The 22,318-nt window shown below is 63.2% G+C and overlaps 1 protein-coding gene across 9 annotated transcripts in view; it reads left to right on the forward strand.

Moving 5' to 3' along the window:
* LOC139259631 (tensin-1-like) overlaps positions 1-22,318 on the forward strand; it is an 875,917-nt gene that overhangs the window by 838,881 nt on the left and 14,718 nt on the right. For all 9 annotated transcript variants that reach the window (XM_070875129.1, XM_070875131.1, XM_070875130.1 and 6 more), the window contains 2 exons: positions 14,980-15,072; positions 16,478-16,555. In XM_070875129.1, coding sequence (XP_070731230.1) covers positions 14,980-15,072; positions 16,478-16,555 — 171 coding nt within the window. The remainder of the gene's footprint in view (positions 1-14,979; positions 15,073-16,477; positions 16,556-22,318) is intronic.

The raw sequence follows: 22,318 nt of genomic DNA on the forward strand, positions 1-22,318 counted from the left end.
CCCGGGACAGGGACGCTCTCCCCGGGACAGGGACGCTCTCCCCGGGACAGGGACGCTCTCCCCGGGACAGGGACGCTCTCCCCGGGACAGGGACGCTCTCCCCGGGACAGGGACGCACTCCCCGGGGCAGGAACGCTCTCCCCGGGACATGAACTCTCTCCCCGGGACATGAACCCTCTCCCCGGTGCAGGAACACTCTCCCCGGGACATGAACGCTCCCCCCGGGACAGGGACACTCTTCCCAGGACAGGAACACTCTCCCCGGGACAGGGACGCTCTCCCCGGGACAGGGACGCTCTCCCCGGGACAGGGACGCACTCCCCGGGACAGGAACCCTCTCCCCGGGACAGGAACGCTCTCCCCGGGACAGGAACGCTCTCCCCGGGACAGGAACGCTCTCCCCGGGACAGGAACGCTCTCCCCGGGACAGGAACGCTCTCCCCGGGACAGGAACGCTCGCCGCGGGACAGGAACGCTCTCTCCGGGACAGGAACGCTCTCCCCGGGACACGGACACGCTCCCCGGGACAGGAACACTCTCCCCGGGACACGGACACGCTCCCCGGGACACGGACACGCTCCCCGGGACAGGAACACTCTCCCCAGGACAGGAACACTCTCCCCGGGACAGGAACACTCTCCCCGGGACACGGACACGCTCCCCAGGACAGGAACACTCTCCCCGGGACAGGAACACTCTCCCCGGGAAAGGAACACTCTCCCCGGGACACGGACACGCTCCCCAGGACAGGAACACTCTCCCCGGGACACGGACACTCTCCCCGGGACACGGACACGCTCCCCGGGACAGGAACACTCTCCCCGGGACACGGACACGCTCCCCGGGACACGGACACGCTCCCCGGGACAGGAACACTCTCCCCGGGACACGGACACGCTCCCCGGGAGAGGAACACTCTCCCCGGGACACGGACACGCTCCCCGGGACACGGACACGCTCCCCGGGACAGGAACACTCTCCCCGGGACACAGACACGCTCCCCGGGACAGGAACACTCTCCCCAGGACAGGAAGACTCTCCCCAGGACAGGAACACTCTCCCCGGGACAGGAACACTCTCCCCGGGACAGGGACACTCTCCCCAGGACAGGAACACTCTCCCCGGGACACGAACACTCTCCCCAGGATAGGAACACTCTCCCCGGGACAGGGACACTCTCCCCGGGACAGGGAAACTCTCCCCAGGACAGGGACACTCTCCCCGAGACAGGAACACTCTCCCCGGGACAGGAACACTCTCCCCGGGACACGGACACGCTCCCCGGGAGAGGAACACTCTCCCCGGGACACGGACACGCTCCCCGGGACACGGACACGCTCCCCGGGACAGGAACACTCTCCCCGGGACACAGACACGCTCCCCGGGACAGGAACACTCTCCCCAGGACAGGAAGACTCTCCCCAGGACAGGAACACTCTCCCCGGGACACGGACACGCTCCCCGGGACACGGACACGCTCCCCGGGACAGGAACACTCTCCCCGGGACACAGACACGCTCCCCGGGACAGGAACACTCTCCCCAGGACAGGAAGACTCTCCCCAGGACAGGAACACTCTCCCCGGGACAGGAACACTCTCCCCGGGACAGGGACACTCTCCCCAGGACAGGAACACTCTCCCCGGGACAGGAACGCTCTCCCCGGGACAGGAACGCTCTCCCCGGGACAGGAACGCTCTCCCCGGGACAGGAACGCTCTCCCCGGGACAGGAACGCTCTCCCCGGGACAGGAACGCTCGCCGCGGGACAGGAACACTCTCCCCGGGACAGGAACGCTCTCCCCGGGACACGGACACGCTCCCCGGGACAGGAACACTCTCCCCGGGACACGGACACGCTCCCCGGGACACGGACACGCTCCCCGGAACAGGAACACTCTCCCCAGGACAGGAACACTCTCCCCGGGACAGGAACACTCTCCCCGGGACACGGACACGCTCCCCAGGACAGGAACACTCTCCCCGGGACAGGAACACTCTCCCCGGGACAGGAACACTCTCCCCGGGACACGGACATGCTCCCCAGGACAGGAACACTCTCCCCGGGACACGGACACTCTCCCCGGGACACGGACACGCTCCCCGGGACAGGAACACTCTCCCCGGGACACGGACACGCTCCCCGGGACACGGACACGCTCCCCGGGACAGGAACACTCTCCCCGGGACACGGACACGCTCCCCGGGACACGGACACGCTCCCCGGGACAGGAACACTCTCCCCAGGACACAGACACGCTCCCCGGGACAGGAACACTCTCCCCAGGACAGGAAGACTCTCCCCAGGACTGGAACACTCTCCCCGGGACAGGAACACTCTCCCCGGGACAGGGACACTCTCCCCAGGACAGGAACACTCTCCCCGGGACACGAACACTCTCCCCAGGATAGGAACACTCTCCCCGGGACAGGGACACTCTCCCCGGGACAGGGAAACTCTCCCCAGGACAGGGACACTCTCCCCGAGACAGGAACACTCTCCCCGGGACAGGAACACTCTCCCCGGGACACGGACACTCTCCCCAGGACAGGAACACTCTCCCCGGGACAGGGAAACTCTTCCCAGGACAGGAACACTCTCCCCGGGACAGGGACGCTCTCCCCGGGACAGGGACGCTCTCCCCGGGACAGGGACTCTCTCCCCAGGACAGGAACACTCTCCCCGGGACACGAATACTCTCCCCAGGACAGGAACACTCTACTCGGGACAGGGACACTCTCCCCAGGACAGGGACACTCTCCCCGGGACAGGAACACTCTCCCCGGGACACGGACACTCTCCCCAGGACAGGAACACTCTCCCCGGGACAGGGACACTCTCCCCAGGACAGGAACGCTCTCCCCGGGACAGGGACGCTCTCCCCGGGACAGGGACGCTCTCCCCGGGACACAGACACGCTCTCCGGGACAGGAACCCTCTCCCCGGGACAGGGACGCTCTCCCCGGGACAGGGACGTTCTCCCCGGGACAGGGACGCTCTCCCCGGGACATGGACAGGGACGCTCTCCCCGGGACAGGGACGCTCTCCCCGGGACAGGGACGCTCTCCCCGGGACAGGGACACTCTCATCAGGACAGGAACACTCTCCCCGGGACAGGAACACTCTCCCCGGGACAGGAACACTCTCCCCGGGACAGGAACACTCTCCCCGGGACAGGGACACTCTCCCCGGGACAGGAACACTCTCCCCGGGACACGAATACTCTCCCCAGGACAGGAACACTCTCCCCGGGACAGGGACACTCTCCCCAGGACAGGGACACTCTCCCCGGGACAGGAACACGCTCCCCGGGACAGGAACACTCTCCCCGGGACAGGAACACTCTCCCCGGGACACGGACACTCTCCCCAGGACAGGAACACTCTCCCCGGGACAGGGACACTCTCCCCAGGACAGGAACACTCTCCCCGGGACAGGGACGCTCTCCCCGGGACAGGGACGCTCTCCCCGGGACACAGATACGCTCTCCGGGACAGGAACCCTCTCCCCGGGACAGGGACGCTCTCCCCGGGACAGGGACGCTCTCCCCGGGACAGGGACGTTCTCCCCGGGACAGGGACGCTCTCCCCGGGACATGGACAGGGACGCTCTCCCCGGGACATGAACTCTCTCCCCGGGACATGAACCCTCTCCCCGGTGCAGGAACACTCTCCCCGGGACATGAACGCTCCCCCCGGGACAGGGACACTCTTCCCAGGACAGGAACACTCTCCCCGGGACAGGGACGCTCTCCCCGGGACAGGGACGCTCTCCCCGGGACAGGGACGCACTCCCCGGGACAGGAACCCTCTCCCCGGGACAGGAACGCTCTCCCCGGGACAGGAACGCTCTCCCCGGGACAGGAACGCTCTCCCCGGGACAGGAACGCTCTCCCCGGGACAGGAACGCTCTCCCCGGGACAGGAACGCTCGCCGCGGGACAGGAACGCTCTCCCCGGGACAGGAACGCTCTCCCCGGGACACGGACACGCTCCCCGGGACAGGAACACTCTCCCCGGGACACGGACACGCTCCCCGGGACACGGACACGCTCCCCGGGACACGGACACGCTCCCCGGGACAGGAACACTCTCCCCAGGACAGGAACACTCTCCCCGGGACAGGAACACTCTCCCCGGGACACGGACACGCTCCCCAGGACAGGAACACTCTCCCCGGGACAGGAACACTCTCCCCGGGAAAGGAACACTCTCCCCGGGACACGGACACGCTCCCCAGGACAGGAACACTCTCCCCGGGACACGGACACGCTCCCCGGGACACGGACACGCTCCCCGGGACAGGAACACTCTCCCCGGGACACGGACACGCTCCCCGGGAGAGGAACACTCTCCCCGGGACACGGACACGCTCCCCGGGACACGGACACGCTCCCCGGGACAGGAACACTCTCCCCGGGACACAGACACGCTCCCCGGGACAGGAACACTCTCCCCAGGACAGGAAGACTCTCCCCAGGACAGGAACACTCTCCCCGGGACAGGAACACTCTCCCCGGGACAGGGACACTCTCCCCAGGACAGGAACACTCTCCCCGGGACACGAACACTCTCCCCAGGATAGGAACACTCTCCCCGGGACAGGGACACTCTCCCCGGGACAGGGAAACTCTCCCCAGGACAGGGACACTCTCCCCGAGACAGGAACACTCTCCCCGGGACAGGAACACTCTCCCCGGGACAGGAACGCTCTCCCCGGGACAGGAACGCTCTCCCCAGGACAGGAAGCTCTCCCCGGGACAGGAACGCTCTCCCCGGGACAGGAACGCTCTCCCCGGGACAGGAACGCTCGCCGCGGGACAGGAACGCTCTCCCCGGGACAGGAACGCTCTCCCCGGGACACGGACACGCTCCCCGGGACAGGAACACGCTCCCCGGGACAGGAACACTCTCCCCGGGACACGGACACGCTCCCCGGGACACGGACACGCTCCCCGGAACAGGAACACTCTCCCCAGGACAGGAACACTCTCCCTGGGACAGGAACACTCTCCCCGGGACACGGACACGCTCCCCAGGACAGGAACACTCTTCCCGGGACAGGAACACTCTCCCCGGGACAGGAACACTCTCCCCGGGACACGGACATGCTCCCCAGGACAGGAACACTCTCCCCGGGACACGGACACTCTCCCCGGGACACGGACACGCTCCCCGGGACAGGAACACTCTCCCCGGGACACGGACACGCTCCCCGGGACACGGACACGCTCCCCGGGACAGGAACACTCTCCCCGGGACACGGACACGCTCCCCGGGACACGGACACGCTCCCCGGGACAGGAACACTCTCCCCAGGACACAGACACGCTCCCCGGGACAGGAACACTCTCCCCAGGACAGGAAGACTCTCCCCAGGACTGGAACACTCTCCCCGGGACAGGAACACTCTCCCCGGGACAGGGACACTCTCCCCAGGACAGGAACACTCTCCCCGGGACACGAACACTCTCCCCAGGATAGGAACACTCTCCCCGGGACAGGGACACTCTCCCCGGGACAGGGAAACTCTCCCCAGGACAGGGACACTCTCCCCGAGACAGGAACACTCTCCCCGGGACAGGAACACTCTCCCCGGGACACGGACACTCTCCCCAGGACAGGAACACTCTCCCCGGGACAGGGAAACTCTTCCCAGGACAGGAACACTCTCCCCGGGACAGGGGCGCTCTGCCCGGGACAGGGACGCTCTCCCCGGGACACAGACACGCTCTCCGGGACAGGGACGCTCTCCCCGGGACAGGGACAGGGACGCTCTCCCCGGGACAGGGACGCTCTCCCCGGGACAGGGACGCTCTCCCCGGGACAGGGACGCTCTCCCCGGGACAGGGACGCTCTCCCCGGGACAGGGACTCTCTCCCCAGGACAGGAACACTCTCCCCGGGACACGAATACTCTCCCCAGGACAGGAACACTCTACTCGGGACAGGGACACTCTCCCCAGGACAGGGACACTCTCCCCGGGACAGGAACACTCTCCCCGGGACACGGACACTCTCCCCAGGACAGGAACACTCTCCCCGGGACAGGGACACTCTCCCCAGGACAGGAACACTCTCCCCGGGACAGGGACGCTCTCCCCGGGACAGGGACGCTCTCCCCGGGACACAGACACGCTCTCCGGGACAGGAACCCTCTCCCCGGGACAGGGACGCTCTCCCCGGGACAGGGACGCTCTCCCCGGGACAGGGACGCTCTCCCCGGGACAGGGACGCTCTCCCCGGGACAGGGACGCTCTCCCCGGGACAGGGACGCTCTCCCCGGGACAGGGACGCACTCCCCGGGGCAGGAACGCTCTCCCCGGACCATGAACCCTCTCCCCGGGACATGAACCCTCTCCCCGGTGCAGGAACACTCTCCCCGGGACATGAACGCTCCCCCTGGGACAGGGACGCTCTCCCCGGGACAGGGACGCTCTCCCCGGGACAGGGACGCTCTCCCCGGGACAGGGACGCTCTCCCCGGGACAGGGACGCTCTCCCCGGGACAGGGACGCACTCCCCGGGACAGGAACCCTCTCCACGGGACAGGAACGCTCTCCCCGGGACAGGAACGCTCTCCCCGGGACAGGAACGCTCTCCCCGGGACACGGACACGCTCCCCGGGACAGGGACACACTCCCCAGGACAGGAACACTCTCCCCGGGACACGGACACGCTCCCCGGGACAGGAACACTCTCCCCAGGACAGGAACCCTCTCCCCGGGACAGGAACACTCTCCCCGGGACAGGAACACTCTCCCCGGGACACGGACACGCTCCCCAGGACAGGAACACTCTCCCCGGGACACGGACACGCTCCCCGGGACACGGACACGCTCCCCGGGACAGGAACACTCTCCCCGGGACACGGACACGCTCCCCGGGACAGGAACACTCTCCCCGGGACACGGACACGCTCCCCGGGACACGGACACGCTCCCCGGGACAGGAACACTCTCCCCGGGACACGGACACGCTCCCCGGGACAGGAACACTCTCCCCAGGACAGGAACACTCTCCCCAGGACAGGAACACTCTCCCCGGGACAGGAACACTCTCCCCGGGACAGGGACACTCTCCCCAGGACAGGAACACTCTCCCCGGGACACGAACACTCTCCCCAGGATAGGAACACTCTCCCCGGGACAGGGACACTCTCCCCGGGACAGGGAAACTCTCCCCAGGACAGGGACACTCTCCCCGGGAGAGGAACACTCTCCCCGGGACACGGACACTCTCCCCAGGACAGAAACACTCTCCCCGGGACAGGGAAACTCTTCCCAGGACAGGAACACTCTCCCCGGGACAGGGACGCTCTCCCCGGGACAGGGACGCTCTCCCCGGGACACAGACACGCTCTCCGGGACAGGAACGCTCTCCCCGGGACAGGGACGCTCTCCCCGGGACATGAACGCTCCCCCTGGGACAGGGACGCTCTCCCCGGGACAGGGACGCTCTCCCCGGGACAGGGACGCTCTCCCCGGGACATGAACGCTCCCCCTGGGACAGGGACGCTCTCCCCGGGACAGGGACGCTCTCCCCGGGACAGGGACGCTCTCCCCGGGACAGGGACGCTCTCCCCGGGACAGGGACGCTCTCCCCGGGACAGGGACGCTCTCCCCGGGACAGGGACGCACTCCCCGGGACAGGAACCCTCTCCACGGGACAGGAACGCTCTCCCCGGGACAGGAACGCTCTCCCCGGGACAGGAACGCTCTCCCCGGGACACGGACACGCTCCCCGGGACAGGGACACACTCCCCAGGACAGGGACACACTCCCCAGGACAGGAACATTCTCCCCGGGACACGGACACGCTCCCCGGGACAGGAACACTCTCCCCAGGACAGGAACACTCTCCCCGGGACAGGAACACTCTCCCCGGGACAGGAACACTCTCCCCGGGACACGGACACGCTCCCCAGGACAGGAACACTCTCCCCGGGACACGGACACGCTCCCCGGGACACGGACACGCTCCCCGGGACAGGAACACTCTCCCCAGGACACGGACACGCTCCCCGGGACACGGACACGCTCCCCGGGACAGGAACACTCTCCCCAGGACACGGACACGCTCCCCGGGACAGGAACACTCTCCCCGGGACACGGACACTCTCCCCGGGACACGGACACGCTCCCCGGGACAGGAACACTCTCCCCGGGACACGGACACGCTCCCCGGGACAGGAACACTCTCCCCAGGACAGGAACACTCTCCCCAGGACAGGAACACTCTCCCCGGGACAGGAACACTCTCCCCGGGACAGGGACACTCTCCCCAGGACAGGAACACTCTCCCCGGGACACGAACACTCTCCCCAGGATAGGAACACTCTCCCCGGGACAGGGACACTCTCCCCGGGACAGGGAAACTCTCCCCAGGACAGGGACACTCTCCCCGGGACAGGAACACTCTCCCCGGGACACGGACACTCTCCCCAGGACAGAAACACTCTCCCCGGGACAGGGAAACTCTTCCCAGGACAGGAACACTCTCCCCGGGACAGGGACGCTCTCCCCGGGACAGGGACGCTCTCCCCGGGACACAGACACGCTCTCCGGGACAGGAACGCTCTCCCCGGGACAGGGACGCTCTCCCCGGGACAGGGACGTTCTCCCCGGGACAGGGACGCTCTACCCCGGACAGGGACGCTCTACCCGGGACAGGGACAGGGACGCTCTCGCCGGGACAGGGACGCTCTCCCCGGGACAGGGACGCTCTCCCCGGGACAGGGACGCTCTCCCCGGGACAGGGACGCTCTCCCCGGGACAGGGACGCGCTCCCCGGGACAGGGACGCACTCCCCGGGGCAGGAACGCTCTCCCCGGGACATGAACACTCTCCCCGGGACAGGAACGCTCTCCCCGGGACATGAACGCTCTCCCCGGGACAGGGACACTCTTCCCAGGACAGGAACACTCTCCCCGGGACACGGACACGCTCCCCGGGATACAAACACTCTCCCCGGGACAGGAACACTCTCCCCGGGACAGGAACACTCTCCCCAGGACAGGAACACTCTCCCCAGGACAGGAACACTCTCCCCGGGACAGGAACACTCTCCCCGGGACAGGAACACTCTCCCCGCGACAGGAACACTCTCCCCGGGACATGGACACGCTCCCCAGGACAGGAACACTCTCCCCGGGACACGGACACTCTCCCCGGGACACGGACACGCTCCCCGGGACAGGAACACGCTCCCCGGGACACGGACACGCTCCCCGGGACAGGAACACTCTCCCCGGGACAGGAACACTCTCCCCGGGACAGGAACACTCTCCCCGGGACACGGACACGCTCCCCAGGACAGGAACACTCTCCCCGGGACACGGACACGCTCCCCGGGACACGGACACGCTCCCCGGGACAGGAACACTCTCCCCAGGACAGGAACTCTCTCCCCGGGACAGGAACACTCTCCCCGGGTCACGGACACGCTCCCCAGGACAGGAACACTCTCCCCGGGACACGGACACTCTCCCCGGGGCACGGACACACTCCCCGGGACAGGGACACACTCCCCGGGACACGGACACGCTCCCCGGGACAGGGACACTCTCCCCAGGACAGGAACACTCTCCCCGGGACAGGAACACTCTCCCCGGGACAGGAACACTCTCCCCGGGACAGGGACACTCTTCCGAGGACAGGAACACTCTCCCCGGGACACGAGTACTCTCCCCAGGACAGGAACACTCTCCCCGGGACAGGGACACTCTCCCCAGGACAGGGACACTCTCCACAGGACAGGAACACTCTCCCCGGGACAGGGACGCTCTCCCCGGGACAGGGACTCTCTCCCCGGGACACAGACACGCTCTCCGGGACAGGAACGCTCTCCCCGGGACAGGGACGCTCTCCCCGGGACAGGGACGCTCTCCCCGGGACAGGGACGCTCTCCCCGGGACAGGGACGTTCTCCCCGGGACAGGGACGCTCTCCCCGGGACAGGGACGCGCTCCCCGGGGCAGGAACGCTCTCCCCGGGACATGAACACTCTCCCCGGGACAGGAACACTCTCCCCGGGACATGAACGCTCTCCCCGGGACAGGGACACTCTTCCCAGGACAGGAACACTCTCCCCGGGACACGGACACGCTCCCCGGGACACGGACACTCTCCCCGGGACAGGAACACTCTCCCCGGGACAGGAACACTCTCCCCGGGACAGGAACACTCTCCCCGGGACAGGAACACTCTCCCCGGGACAGGGACACTCTCCCCAGGACAGGAACACTCTCCCCGGGACACGAACACTCTCCCCAGGATAGGAACACTCTCCCCGGGACAGGGACACTCTCCCCGGGACAGGGAAACTCTCCCCAGGACAGGGACACTCTCCCCGAGACAGGAACACTCTCCCCGGGACAGGAACACTCTCCCCGGGACACGGACACTCTCCCCAGGACAGGAACACTCTCCCCGGGACAGGGAAACTCTTCCCAGGACAGGAACACTCTCCCCGGGACAGGGGCGCTCTGCCCGGGACAGGGACGCTCTCCCCGGGACACAGACACGCTCTCCGGGACAGGGACGCTCTCCCCGGGACAGGGACAGGGACGCTCTCCCCGGGACAGGGACGCTCTCCCCGGGACAGGGACGCTCTCCCCGGGACAGGGACGCTCTCCCCGGGACAGGGACGCTCTCCCCGGGACAGGGACTCTCTCCCCAGGACAGGAACACTCTCCCCGGGACACGAATACTCTCCCCAGGACAGGAACACTCTACTCGGGACAGGGACACTCTCCCCAGGACAGGGACACTCTCCCCGGGACAGGAACACTCTCCCCGGGACACGGACACTCTCCCCAGGACAGGAACACTCTCCCCGGGACAGGGACACTCTCCCCAGGACAGGAACACTCTCCCCGGGACAGGGACGCTCTCCCCGGGACAGGGACGCTCTCCCCGGGACACAGACACGCTCTCCGGGACAGGAACCCTCTCCCCGGGACAGGGACGCTCTCCCCGGGACAGGGACGCTCTCCCCGGGACAGGGACGCTCTCCCCGGGACAGGGACGCTCTCCCCGGGACAGGGACGCTCTCCCCGGGACAGGGACGCACTCCCCGGGGCAGGAACGCTCTCCCCGGGCCATGAACCCTCTCCCCGGGACATGAACCCTCTCCCCGGTGCAGGAACACTCTCCCCGGGACATGAACGCTCCCCCTGGGACAGGGACGCTCTCCCCGGGACAGGGACGCTCTCCCCGGGACAGGGACGCTCTCCCCGGGACAGGGACGCTCTCCCCGGGACAGGGACGCTCTCCCCGGGACAGGGACGCACTCCCCGGGACAGGAACCCTCTCCACGGGACAGGAACGCTCTCCCCGGGACAGGAACGCTCTCCCCGGGACAGGAACGCTCTCCCCGGGACAGGAACGCTCGCCGCGGGACAGGAACGCTCTCCCCGGGACACGGACACGCTCCCCGGGACAGGGACACGCTCCCCAGGACAGGAACATTCTCCCCGGGACACGGACACGCTCCCCGGGACAGGAACTCTCTCCCCAGGACAGGAACACTCTCCCCGGGACAGGAACACTCTCCCCGGGACAGGAACACTCTCCCCGGGACACGGACACGCTCCCCAGGACAGGAACACTCTCCCCGGGACACGGACACGCTCCCCGGGACACGGACACGCTCCCCGGGACAGGAACACTCTCCCCGGGACACGGACACGCTCCCCGGGACAGGAACACTCTCCCCGGGACACGGACACGCTCCCCGGGACACGGACACGCTCCCCGGGACAGGAACACTCTCCCCGGGACACGGACACGCTCCCCGGGACAGGAACACTCTCCCCAGGACAGGAACACTCTCCCCAGGACAGGAACACTCTCCCCGGGACAGGAACACTCTCCCCGGGACAGGGACACTCTCCCTAGGACAGGAACACTCTCCCCGGGACACGAACACTCTCCCCAGGATAGGAACACTCTCCCCGGGACAGGGACACTCTCCCCGGGACAGGGAAACTCTCCCCAGGACAGGGACACTCTCCCCGGGACAGGAACACTCTCCCCGGGACACGGACACTCTCCCCAGGACAGGAACACTCTCCCCGGGACAGGGAAACTCTTCCCAGGACAGGAACACTCTCCCCGGGACAGGGACGCTCTCCCCGGGACAGGGACGCTCTCCCCGGGACACAGACACGCTCTCCGGGACAGGAACGCTCTCCCCGGGACAGGGACGGTCTCCCCGGGACAGGGACGTTCTCCCCGGGACAGGGACGCTCTACCCCGGACAGGGACGCTCTACCCGGGACAGGGACAGGGACGCTCTCCCCGGGACAGGGACGCTCTCCCCGGGACAGGGACGCTCTCCCCGGGACAGGGACGCTCTCCCCGGGACAGGGACGCGCTCCCCGGGACAGGGACGCACTCCCCGGGGCAGGAACGCTCTCCCCGGGACATGAACACTCTCCCCGGGACAGGAACACTCTCCCCGGGACATGAACGCTCTCCCCGGGACAGGGACACTCTTCCCAGGACAGGAACACTCTCCCCGGGACACGGACACGCTCCCCGGGATACAAACACTCTCCCCGGGACAGGAACACTCTCCCCGGGACAGGAACACTCTCCCCAGGACAGGAACACTCTCCCCAGGACAGGAACACTCTCCCCGGGACAGGAACACTCTCCCCGGGACAGGAACACTCTCCCCGCGACAGGAACACTCTCCCCGGGACATGGACACGCTCCCCAGGACAGGAACACTCTCTCCGGGACACGGACACTCTCCCCGGGACACGGACACGCTCCCCGGGACAGGAACACGCTCCCCGGGACACGGACACGCTCCCCGGGACAGGAACACTCTCCCCGGGACAGGAACACTCTCCCCGGGACAGGAACACTCTCCCCGGGACAGGAACACTCTCCCCGGGACACGGACACGCTCCCCAGGACAGGAACACTCTCCCCGGGACACGGACACGCTCCCCGGGACACGGACACGCTCCCCGGGACAGGAACACTCTCCCCAGGACAGGAACTCTCTCCCCGGGACAGGAACACTCTCCCCGGGTCACGGACACGCTCCCCAGGACAGGAACACTCTCCCCGGGACACGGACACTCTCCCCGGGGCACGGACACACTCCCCGGGACAGGGACACACTCCCCGGGACACGGACACGCTCCCCGGGACAGGAACACTCTCCCCAGGACAGGAACACTCTCCCCGGGACAGGAACACTCTCCCCGGGACAGGAACACTCTCCCCGGGACAGGGACACTCTTCCGAGGACAGGAACACTCTCCCCGGGACACGAGTACTCTCCCCAGGACAGGAACACTCTCCCCGGGACAGGGACACTCTCCCCAGGACAGGGACACTCTCCCCGGGACAGGGACACTCTCCACAGGACAGGAACACTCTCCCCGGGACAGGGACGCTCTCCCCGGGACAGGGACTCTCTCCCCGGGACACAGACACGCTCTCCGGGACAGGAACGCTCTCCCCGGGACAGGGACGCTCTCCCCGGGACAGGGACGTTCTCCCCGGGACAGGGACGCTCTCCCCGGGACAGGGACGTTCTCCCCGGGACAGGGACGCTCTCCCCGGGACAGGGACGCGCTCCCCGGGGCAGGAACGCTCTCCCCGGGACATGAACACTCTCCCCGGGACAGGAACACTCTCCCCGGGACATGAACGCTCTCCCCGGGACAGGGACACTCTTCCCAGGACAGGAACACTCTCCCCGGGACACGGACACGCTCCCCGGCACACGGACACTCTCCCCGGGACAGGAACACTCTCCCCGGGACAGGAACACTCTCCCCGGGACAGGAACACTCTCCCCGGGACAGGAACACTCTCCCCAGGACAGGAACACTCTCCCCGGGACAGGAACACTCTCCCCGGGACAGGAACACTCTCCCCGGGACAGGAACACTCTCCCCGGGACACGGACACTCTCCCCGGGACACGGACACGCTCCCCGGGACAGGAACACGCTCCCCGGGACACGGACACTCTTCCCGGGACAGGAACACTCTTCCCGGGACAGGAACACTCTCCCCGGGACAGGAACACTCTCCCCGGGACACGGACACGCTCCCCAGGACAGGAACACTCTCCCCGGGACACGGACACTCTCCCCGGGACACGGACACGATCCCCGGGACAGGAACACTCTCCCCGGGACACGGACACGCTCCCCGGGACACGGACACGCTCCCCGGGACAGGAACACTCTCCCCAGGACAGGAACTCTCTCCCCGGGACAGGAACACTCTCCCCGGGTCACGGACACGCTCCCCAGGACAGGAACACTCTCCCCGGGACACGGACACTCTCCCCGGGACAGGAACACTCTCCCCGGGACAGGAACACTCTCCCCGGGACAGGGCCACTCTCCCCAGGACAGGGACACTCTCCCCGGGACAGGGACACTCTCCACAGGACAGGAACACTCTCCCCGGGACAGGGACGCTCTCCCCGCGACAGGGACTCTCTCCCCGGGACACAGACACGCTCTCCGGGACAGGAACGCTCTCCCCGGGACAGGGACGCTCTCCCCGGGACAGGGACATTCTCCCCGGGACAGGGACGCTCTCCCCGGGACATGGACAGGGACGCTCTCCCCGGGACAGGGACGCTCTCCCCGGGACAGGGACGCTCTCCCCGGGACAGGGATGCTCTCCCCGGGACAGGGACGCTCTCCCCGGGACAGGAACGCACTCCCCGGGACAGGAACCCTCTCCCCGGGACAGGAACGCTCTCCCCGGGACAGGAACGCTCTCCCCGGGACAGGAACGCTCTCCCCGGGACAGGAACGCTCTCCCCAGCGCTGCGCAGAGTCAGTGCCAAAGCTCTGCACTACCCTTCAGTGTCATCTGCACCATCTTGCATGGCTTTCTTGGTCCTGTTTGTGAATCAGGTCCTTGCAGGTATTTAGCGCGAATCACTGAACGGCCAAACGGTGTCGAATAATTCACCCAGAGTTTTCCCCGTTGTCTAGGTGACATCACCAACGAGCTGGTGCGACATTTCCTGATCGAGACCAGTGCGAAGGGGGTAAAGTTGAAGGGTTGTCCCAATGAACCGTACTTTGGTAAGTGAGGCATTGTGATTGGGCACCTGGTCTAACGGGGGGGGAGGGGGAGGTGTTGGGGAACAGGTTGTTGATGGGGTGGGGGGAAAGTCCTTGGGAGGGGGTGGGGAGAGGTTGGATGTGGGGAAGGGGTGGAGAGGGGGTGGGTGAGGGGTTCGGGGTGGGGTGTTGGAACCGATCCCAGCATCCTTCCCCCTCCCCCACCACAGAGGCTAGTGGGTGGAATTAGAGAGTGTGCCCGGGCCGGACCAGTTCACACATTCAGTGTGAGACCCCGGGGTACAGTGTGGGACCCCGGGGTACAGTGTGGGACCCCGGGGTACAGTGTGGGACCCCCGGGGTACAGTGTGAGACCCCGGGGTACAGTGTGAAACCCCGGGGTACAGTGTGGGACCCCCGGGGTACAGTGTGGGACACCGGGGTACAGTGTGAGACCCCCCTGGGTCCAGTGTGGGACCCCCGGGGTACAGTGTGAGACCCCGGGGTACAGTGTGAGACCCCGGGGTACAGTGTGGGACCCCGGGGTACAGTGTGGGACCCCCGGGGTACAGTGTGGGACCCCCGGGGTACAGTGTGGGACCCCCGGGGTACAGTGTGAGACCCCGGGGTACAGTGTGAGACCCCCGGGGTACAGTGTGGGACCCCCGGGGTACAGTGTGAGACCCCCGGGATACAGTGTGGGACCCCGGGGTCCAGTGTGAGACCCCCTGGGTCCAGTGTGAGACCCTGGGGTACAGTGTGAGACCCCCGGGGCACAGTGTGGGACCCCCGGGGTACAGTGTGGGACCCCCGGGGTACAGTGTGAGACCCCCTGTGTCCAGTGTGAGACCCTGGGGTCCAGTGTGAGACCCCTGGGGTACAGTGTGAGACCCCCTGGGTCCAGTGTGAGACCCCTGGGTACAGTGTGAGACCCCCTGGTACAGTGTGAGACCCCCGGGGTCCAGTGTGAGACCCCCAGGGTCTAGTGTGGGACCCCCGGGGTACAGTGAGACCCCCCCCCCTCCCCGAGTACAGTGTGGGACACCCGGGGTACAGAGTGGGACACCTGGGTACAGTGTGGGACCAGCAGGCTGCAGGACCCAAGGCCGGGGTGGGGCTGGGGAACGAGGGGTAGAGTGCGAGAACACGATTCAGTACAAAGAGGGACTGCTCTCAAATGTAATCAGTAAATCCTGATTAGTCTGTGTATGTGTCAGTATGTACGTGTGTACGTGTGTGTGAGTGTCAGTATGTATGTGTGTGTTTGTGTCAGTATGTACATGTGTGTGGGTGTGTGCGTCAGTATGTACATGTGTGTGTGTGCATGTGTGTGTCAGTATGTGTGTGTGTGTGTGTCAATATGTACATGTGTGTGGGTGTGTGCGTGTGTGTTCTCTGACTCCTGCGTTCTGTCTCTTGTTCCCAGGGAGCCTCTCTGCTCTGGTTTACCAGCATTCCATCACTCCACTGGCACTGCCCTGCAAACTGGTCATCCCCAGTCGCGGTGAGTAAGCATCTGCAACACCAGCATCACTGCTACACAGGAAATCAATGGAGTCTGTATCTAACCCCGTGCTGTACCTGCCCTGGGAGTGTTTGATGGGACAGTGTAGAGGGAGCTTTACTCTGTATCTAACACCCTGTACCTGCCCTGGGAGTGTTTGATGGGTCAGTGTAGAGGGAGCTTTACTCTGTATCTAACCCCGTGCTGTACCTGCCCTGGGAGTGTTTGATGGGACAGTGTAGAGGGAGCTTTACTCTGTATCTAACCCCCTGTACCTGCCCTGGGAGTGTTTGATGGGACAGTGTAGAGAGAGCTTTACTCTGTATCTAACCCGTGCTGTACCTGCCCTGGGAGTGTTTGATGGGACAGTGTAGAGGGAGCTTCACTCTGTATCTAACCCCGTGCTGTACCTGCCCTGGGAGTGTTTGATGGGACAGTGTAGAGGGAGCTTTACTCTGTATCTAACCCCCTGTACCTGCCCTGGGAGTGTTTGATGGGACAGTGTAGAGGGAGCTTTACTCTGTATCTAACCCCATGCTGTACCTGCCCTGGGAGTGTTTGATGGGACAGTGTAGAGGGAGCTTTACTCTGTATCTAACCCCCTGTACCTGCCCTGGGAGTGTTTGATGGGACAGTGTCGAGGGAGCTTTACTCTGTGTCTAACCCCATGCTGTACCTGCCCTGGGAGTGTTTGATGGGACAGTGTAGAGGGAGCTTTACTCTGTATCTAACCCCCTGTACCTGCCCTGGGAGTGTTTGATGGGACAGTGTAGAGGGAGCTTTACTCTGTATCTAACCCTATGCTGTACCTGCCCTGGGAGTGTTTGATGGGACAGTGTAGAGGGAGCTTCACTCTGTATCTAACCCCGTGCTGTACCTGCCCTGGGAGTGTTTGATGGGACAGTGTAGAGGGAGCTTTAATCTGTATCTAACCCCCTGTACCTGCCCTGGGAGTGTTTGATGGGACAGTGTAGAGGGAGCTTTACTCTGTATCTAACCCCGTGCTGTACCTGCCCTGGGAGTGTTTGATGGGACAGTGTAGAGGGAGCTTTACTCTGTATCTAACCCCCTGTACCTGCCCTGGGAGTGTTTGATGGGACAGTGTAGAGGGAGCTTTACTCTGTATCTATCCCCGTGCTGTACCTGCCCTGGGAGTGTTTGATGGGACAGTGTAGAGGGAGCTTTACTCTGTATCTAACCCCGTGCTGTACCTGCCCTGGGAGTGTTTGATGGGACAGTGTAGAGGGAGCTTTACTCTGTATCTAACCCCGTGCTGCACCTGCCCTGGGAGTGTTTGATGGGACAGTGTAGAGGGAGTTTTACTCTGTATCTAACCCGAGTTGTACCTGCCCTGGGAGTGTTTGATGGGACAGTGTAGAGGGAGCTTTACTCTGTATCTAACCCGTGTTGTACCTGCCCTGGGAGTGTTTGATGGGACAGTGTAGAGGGAGCTTTACTCTGTATCTAACCCCCTGTACCTGCCCTGGGAGTGTTTGATGGGACAGTGCAGAGGGAGCTTTACTCTGTATCTAACCCGTGTTGTACCTGCCCTGGGAGTGTTTGATGGGACAGTGTAGAGGGAGCTTTACTCTGTATCTAACCCCCTGTACCTGCCCTGGGAGTGTTTGATGGGACAGTGTAGAGGGAGCTTTACTCTGTATCTAACCCCGTGCTGTACCTGCCCTGGGAGTGTTTGATGGGACAGTGTAGAGGGAGCTTTACTCTGTATCTAACCCCCTGTACCTGCCCTGGGAGTGTTTGATGGGACAGTGTAGAGGAAGCTTTACTCTGTATCTAACCCCCTGTACATGCCCTGGGAGTGTTTGATGGGACAGTGTAGAGGAAGCTTTACTCTGTATCTAACCCCCTGTACCTGCCCTGGGAGTGTTTGATGGGACAGTGTAGAGGGAGCTTTACTCTGTATCTAACCCCCTGTACCTGCCCTGGGAGTGTTTGATGGGACAGTGTAGAGGAAGCTTTACTCTGTATCTAACCCCCTGTACCTGCCCTGGGAGTGTTTGATGGGACAGTGTAGAGGAAGCTTTACTCTGTATCTAACCCCCTGTACATGCCCTGGGAGTGTTTGATGGGACAGTGTAGAGGAAGCTTTACTCTGTATCTAACCCCCTGTACATGCCCTGGGAGTGTTTGATGGGACAGTGTAGAGGGAGCTTTACTCTGTATCTAACCCCCTGTACCTGCCCTGGGAGTGTTTGATGGGACAGTGTAGAGGAAGCTTTACTCTGTATCTAACCCCCTGTACATGCCCTGGGAGTGTTTGATGGGACAGTGTAGAGGAAGCTTTACTCTGTATCTAACCCCCTGTACATGCCCTGGGAGTGTTTGATGGGACAGTGTAGAGGGAGCTTTACTCTGTATCTAACCCCCTGTACCTGCCCTGGGAGTGTTTGATGGGACAGTGTAGAGGAAGCTTTACTCTGTATCTAATCCCCTGTACATGCCCTGGGAGTGTTTGATGGGACAGTGTAGAGGGAGCTTTACTCTGTATCTAACCCCCTGTACCTGCCCTGGGCGTGTTTGATGTAGTTGAATGTTCCATTTTCAACTGCACAAGAAGCAGAAAAACTGACTCACTTATAAAGGAATGTATTGTGTTGAAAGCTCCCGTGTTGCTGTATTTGGCCTGGGCTGATATCCCGCCATTGTTCTGTGCCTGGGTGGGTCCAGGCAGAATGGTAAACAGCCCACTCTGCGGAAACATCTGGACACACTTTAACTGTCTGTAGTTCAGGGCCTGCCCTGGCAGCTCCAGCTCGCATTAGCCTCAGTCCCTTTCGATTAGTTATTACTCCTCAGTGAAGCCCCTTGGGGCGTTCTATATTCTACATTAATGGTGCTGAGGGGTGGGGTACAGAATTAGTGCTGCTCCTGTTCGCAATCCCGTGTCCCCCGCGGGTATGGACACTAAGAGGGGGTCTCATCGAAACAAATAAACTTCTGACGGGCCGGGACAGGTTAGATGCAGAAGAATGTTCCCGATGTTGTGGAAGTCCAGAACCAGGGGACAAAGTCTAAGGATAAAGGGTAAGCCATTTAGGACCGAGATGAGGAGAAACTTCTTCACCCAGAGAGTTGTTAACCTGTGGAATTCCCTGCCACAGAGAGTTGTTGATCCCAGTTCGTTGGATATATTCAAGAGGGAGTTAGATGTGGCCTTTACGGCTAAAGGGATCAAGGGGTATGGAGAGAAAGCAGGAAAGGGGTACTGAGGTGAATGATCAGCCATGATCACATTGAATAGTGGTGCAGGCTCGAAGGGCCGAATGGCCTACTCCTGCACCTATTTTCTGTTTCTATGACCCTGAATACTGCACGGGCCCCAGAGCAGTCTCTGCTGTGATGCCTCCCATGACTCAGAGACATGGACCATGTACAATAGATGCTCCGCAAGATCCCACAAACCCCCTGGTAGGACAGACGCACCAACATCAGCGTCGTCGACCAGGCCAACATCCCCAGCATCGAAGCACTGACCACACTCGACCAGCTCCACTGGGCAGGGCCACATTGTCCACATGCCAGACACGAGACTCCCAAAGCAAGCGCTCTACTCAGAACTTCTTCATGGCAAAAGAGCCAAAGGTGGGCAGAGGAAACGTTACAGGGACCACCCTCAAAGCCTCCCTGATAAAGTGCAACATCCCCACCGACACCTGGGAGTCCCTGGCCAAAGACCGCCCTAAGTGGAGGAAGTGCATCCGGGAGGGCGCTGAGCACCTCGAGTCTCATCGCCGAGAGCATGCAGAAACCAAGCGCAGGCAGCGGAAGGAGCGTGCGGCAAACCAGTCCCACCCACCCCTTCCCTCAACCACTGTCTGTCCCACCTGTGACAGGGACTGTGGCTCTCGTATTGGACTGTTCAGCCAGCAAAGAACTCACTCCAGGAGTGGAAGCAAGTCTTCCTCGATTCCGAGGGACTGCCTGTGATGATGATAGCTCGGTGGTGATTGCAACCAGAGCACCAGATCGATACAGTCTGTTACAATCCAGGCTGACACTCCAGTGCAGTACTGAGGGAGTGCCGCACTGTCGGAGGGGCAGTACTGAGGGAGTGCCGCACTGTTGGAGGGGCAATACTGAGGGAGTGCCTCACTGTCGGAGGGGCAATACTGAGGGAGTGCCGCACTGTCGGAGGGGCAGTACTGAGGGAGCACCGCACTGTCGGAGGGGCAGTACTGAGGGAGTGCCGCACTGTTGGAGGGGCAATACTGAGGGAGCACCGCACTGTCGGAGGGGCAGTACTGAGGGAGTGCCGCACTGTTGGAGGGGCAATACTGAGGGAGCACCGCACTGTCGGAGGGGCAGCACTGAGGGAGTGCCGCACTGTCGGAGGGGCAGTACTGAGGGAGTGCCGCACTGTCGGAGGGGCAGTACTGAGGGAGTGCCACACTGTCGGAGGGGCAGTACTGAGGGAGTGCCGCACTGTCGGAGGGGCAGTATTGAGGGAGCACTGCACTGTCGGAGGGGCAGTACTGAGGGAACCCCGCACTGTCGGAGGGGCAGTACTGAGGGAGCGCCGCACTGTCGGAGGAGCAGTACCGAGGGAGTGCCGCACTGTCGGAGGTGTCGTCTTTCGGATGAGATGTTAAACCAAAGCCATGTCTGCTCTCTCAGTTGGACATAAAAGATCCCAAAGCCACTATTTCGGAGAAGAGCAGGGGGAGTTCTCCCCGGTGAACTGCCTAATGTTTATCCCTCAATCAACATGACAAAAACAGATTATCTGGTCATTGTCACATTGCTGTGTGTGGGAGCTTGCTGTGCGCAAATTGGCTGCCGCGTTTCCCACATTACAACAGTGACTACACTCCAAAAGTACTTCATTGGCTGTAAAGCACTTTGAGACGTCCGGTGGTGATGAAAGGCGCTATATAAATGCAAGTCTTTTTCTTTTTACAAACAGTAGTAACACAGACCTACCTGAAGCTGTTTAAACCCCTCTCTGTAACACCCATTCTCTTTGATACAGCTCCTTTGTGAAAACCCTATAAACCCCTCTCTGTAACCACCTCACTGACTCTTTGATACAAATGACATCTATGTGACTGTGGTAAACTATTCATAAGAACATAAGAAATAGGAGCAGGAGTCGGCCATTCGGCCCCTCGAGCCTGCTCCGCCATTCAATACGATCATGGCTGATCCGATCATGGACTCAGCTCCACTTCCCTGCCCACTCCCCTTATCCCCTTATCGGTTAAGAAACTGTCTATTTCTGTCTTAAATATATTCAATGTCCCAGCTTCCACAGCTCTCTGAGGCAACGAATTCCACAGATTTACAACCCTCTGAGAGAAGAAATTCCTCCTCATCTCAGTTTTAAATGGGCAGCCCCTTATTCTAAGATCATGCCCCCTAGTTCTAGTCTCCCCCATCAGTGGAAACATCCTCCACCTTGTCAAGCCCCCTCATAATATTATACGTTTCGATAAGATCACCTCTCATTCTTCTGAATTCCAATGAGTAGAGGCCCAACCTACTCAACCTTTCCTCATAAATCAACCCCCTCATCTCCGGAATCAACCGAGTGAACCTTCTCTGAACTGCCTCCAAAGCAAGTATATCCTTTCGTAAATATGGAAACCAAACCTGCACGCAGTACTCCAGGTGTGGCCTCACCAATACCCTGTATAACTGTAGCAAGACTTCCCTGCTTTTATACTCCATCCCCTTTGCAATAAAGGCCAAGATACCATTGGCCTTCCTGATCACTTGCTGTACCTGCATACTATCCTTTTGTGT

The sequence above is a fragment of the Pristiophorus japonicus genome, chromosome 3 (assembly GCF_044704955.1).
Source record: "Pristiophorus japonicus isolate sPriJap1 chromosome 3, sPriJap1.hap1, whole genome shotgun sequence".
Classification (NCBI taxonomy): domain Eukaryota; kingdom Metazoa; phylum Chordata; class Chondrichthyes; family Pristiophoridae; genus Pristiophorus; species Pristiophorus japonicus.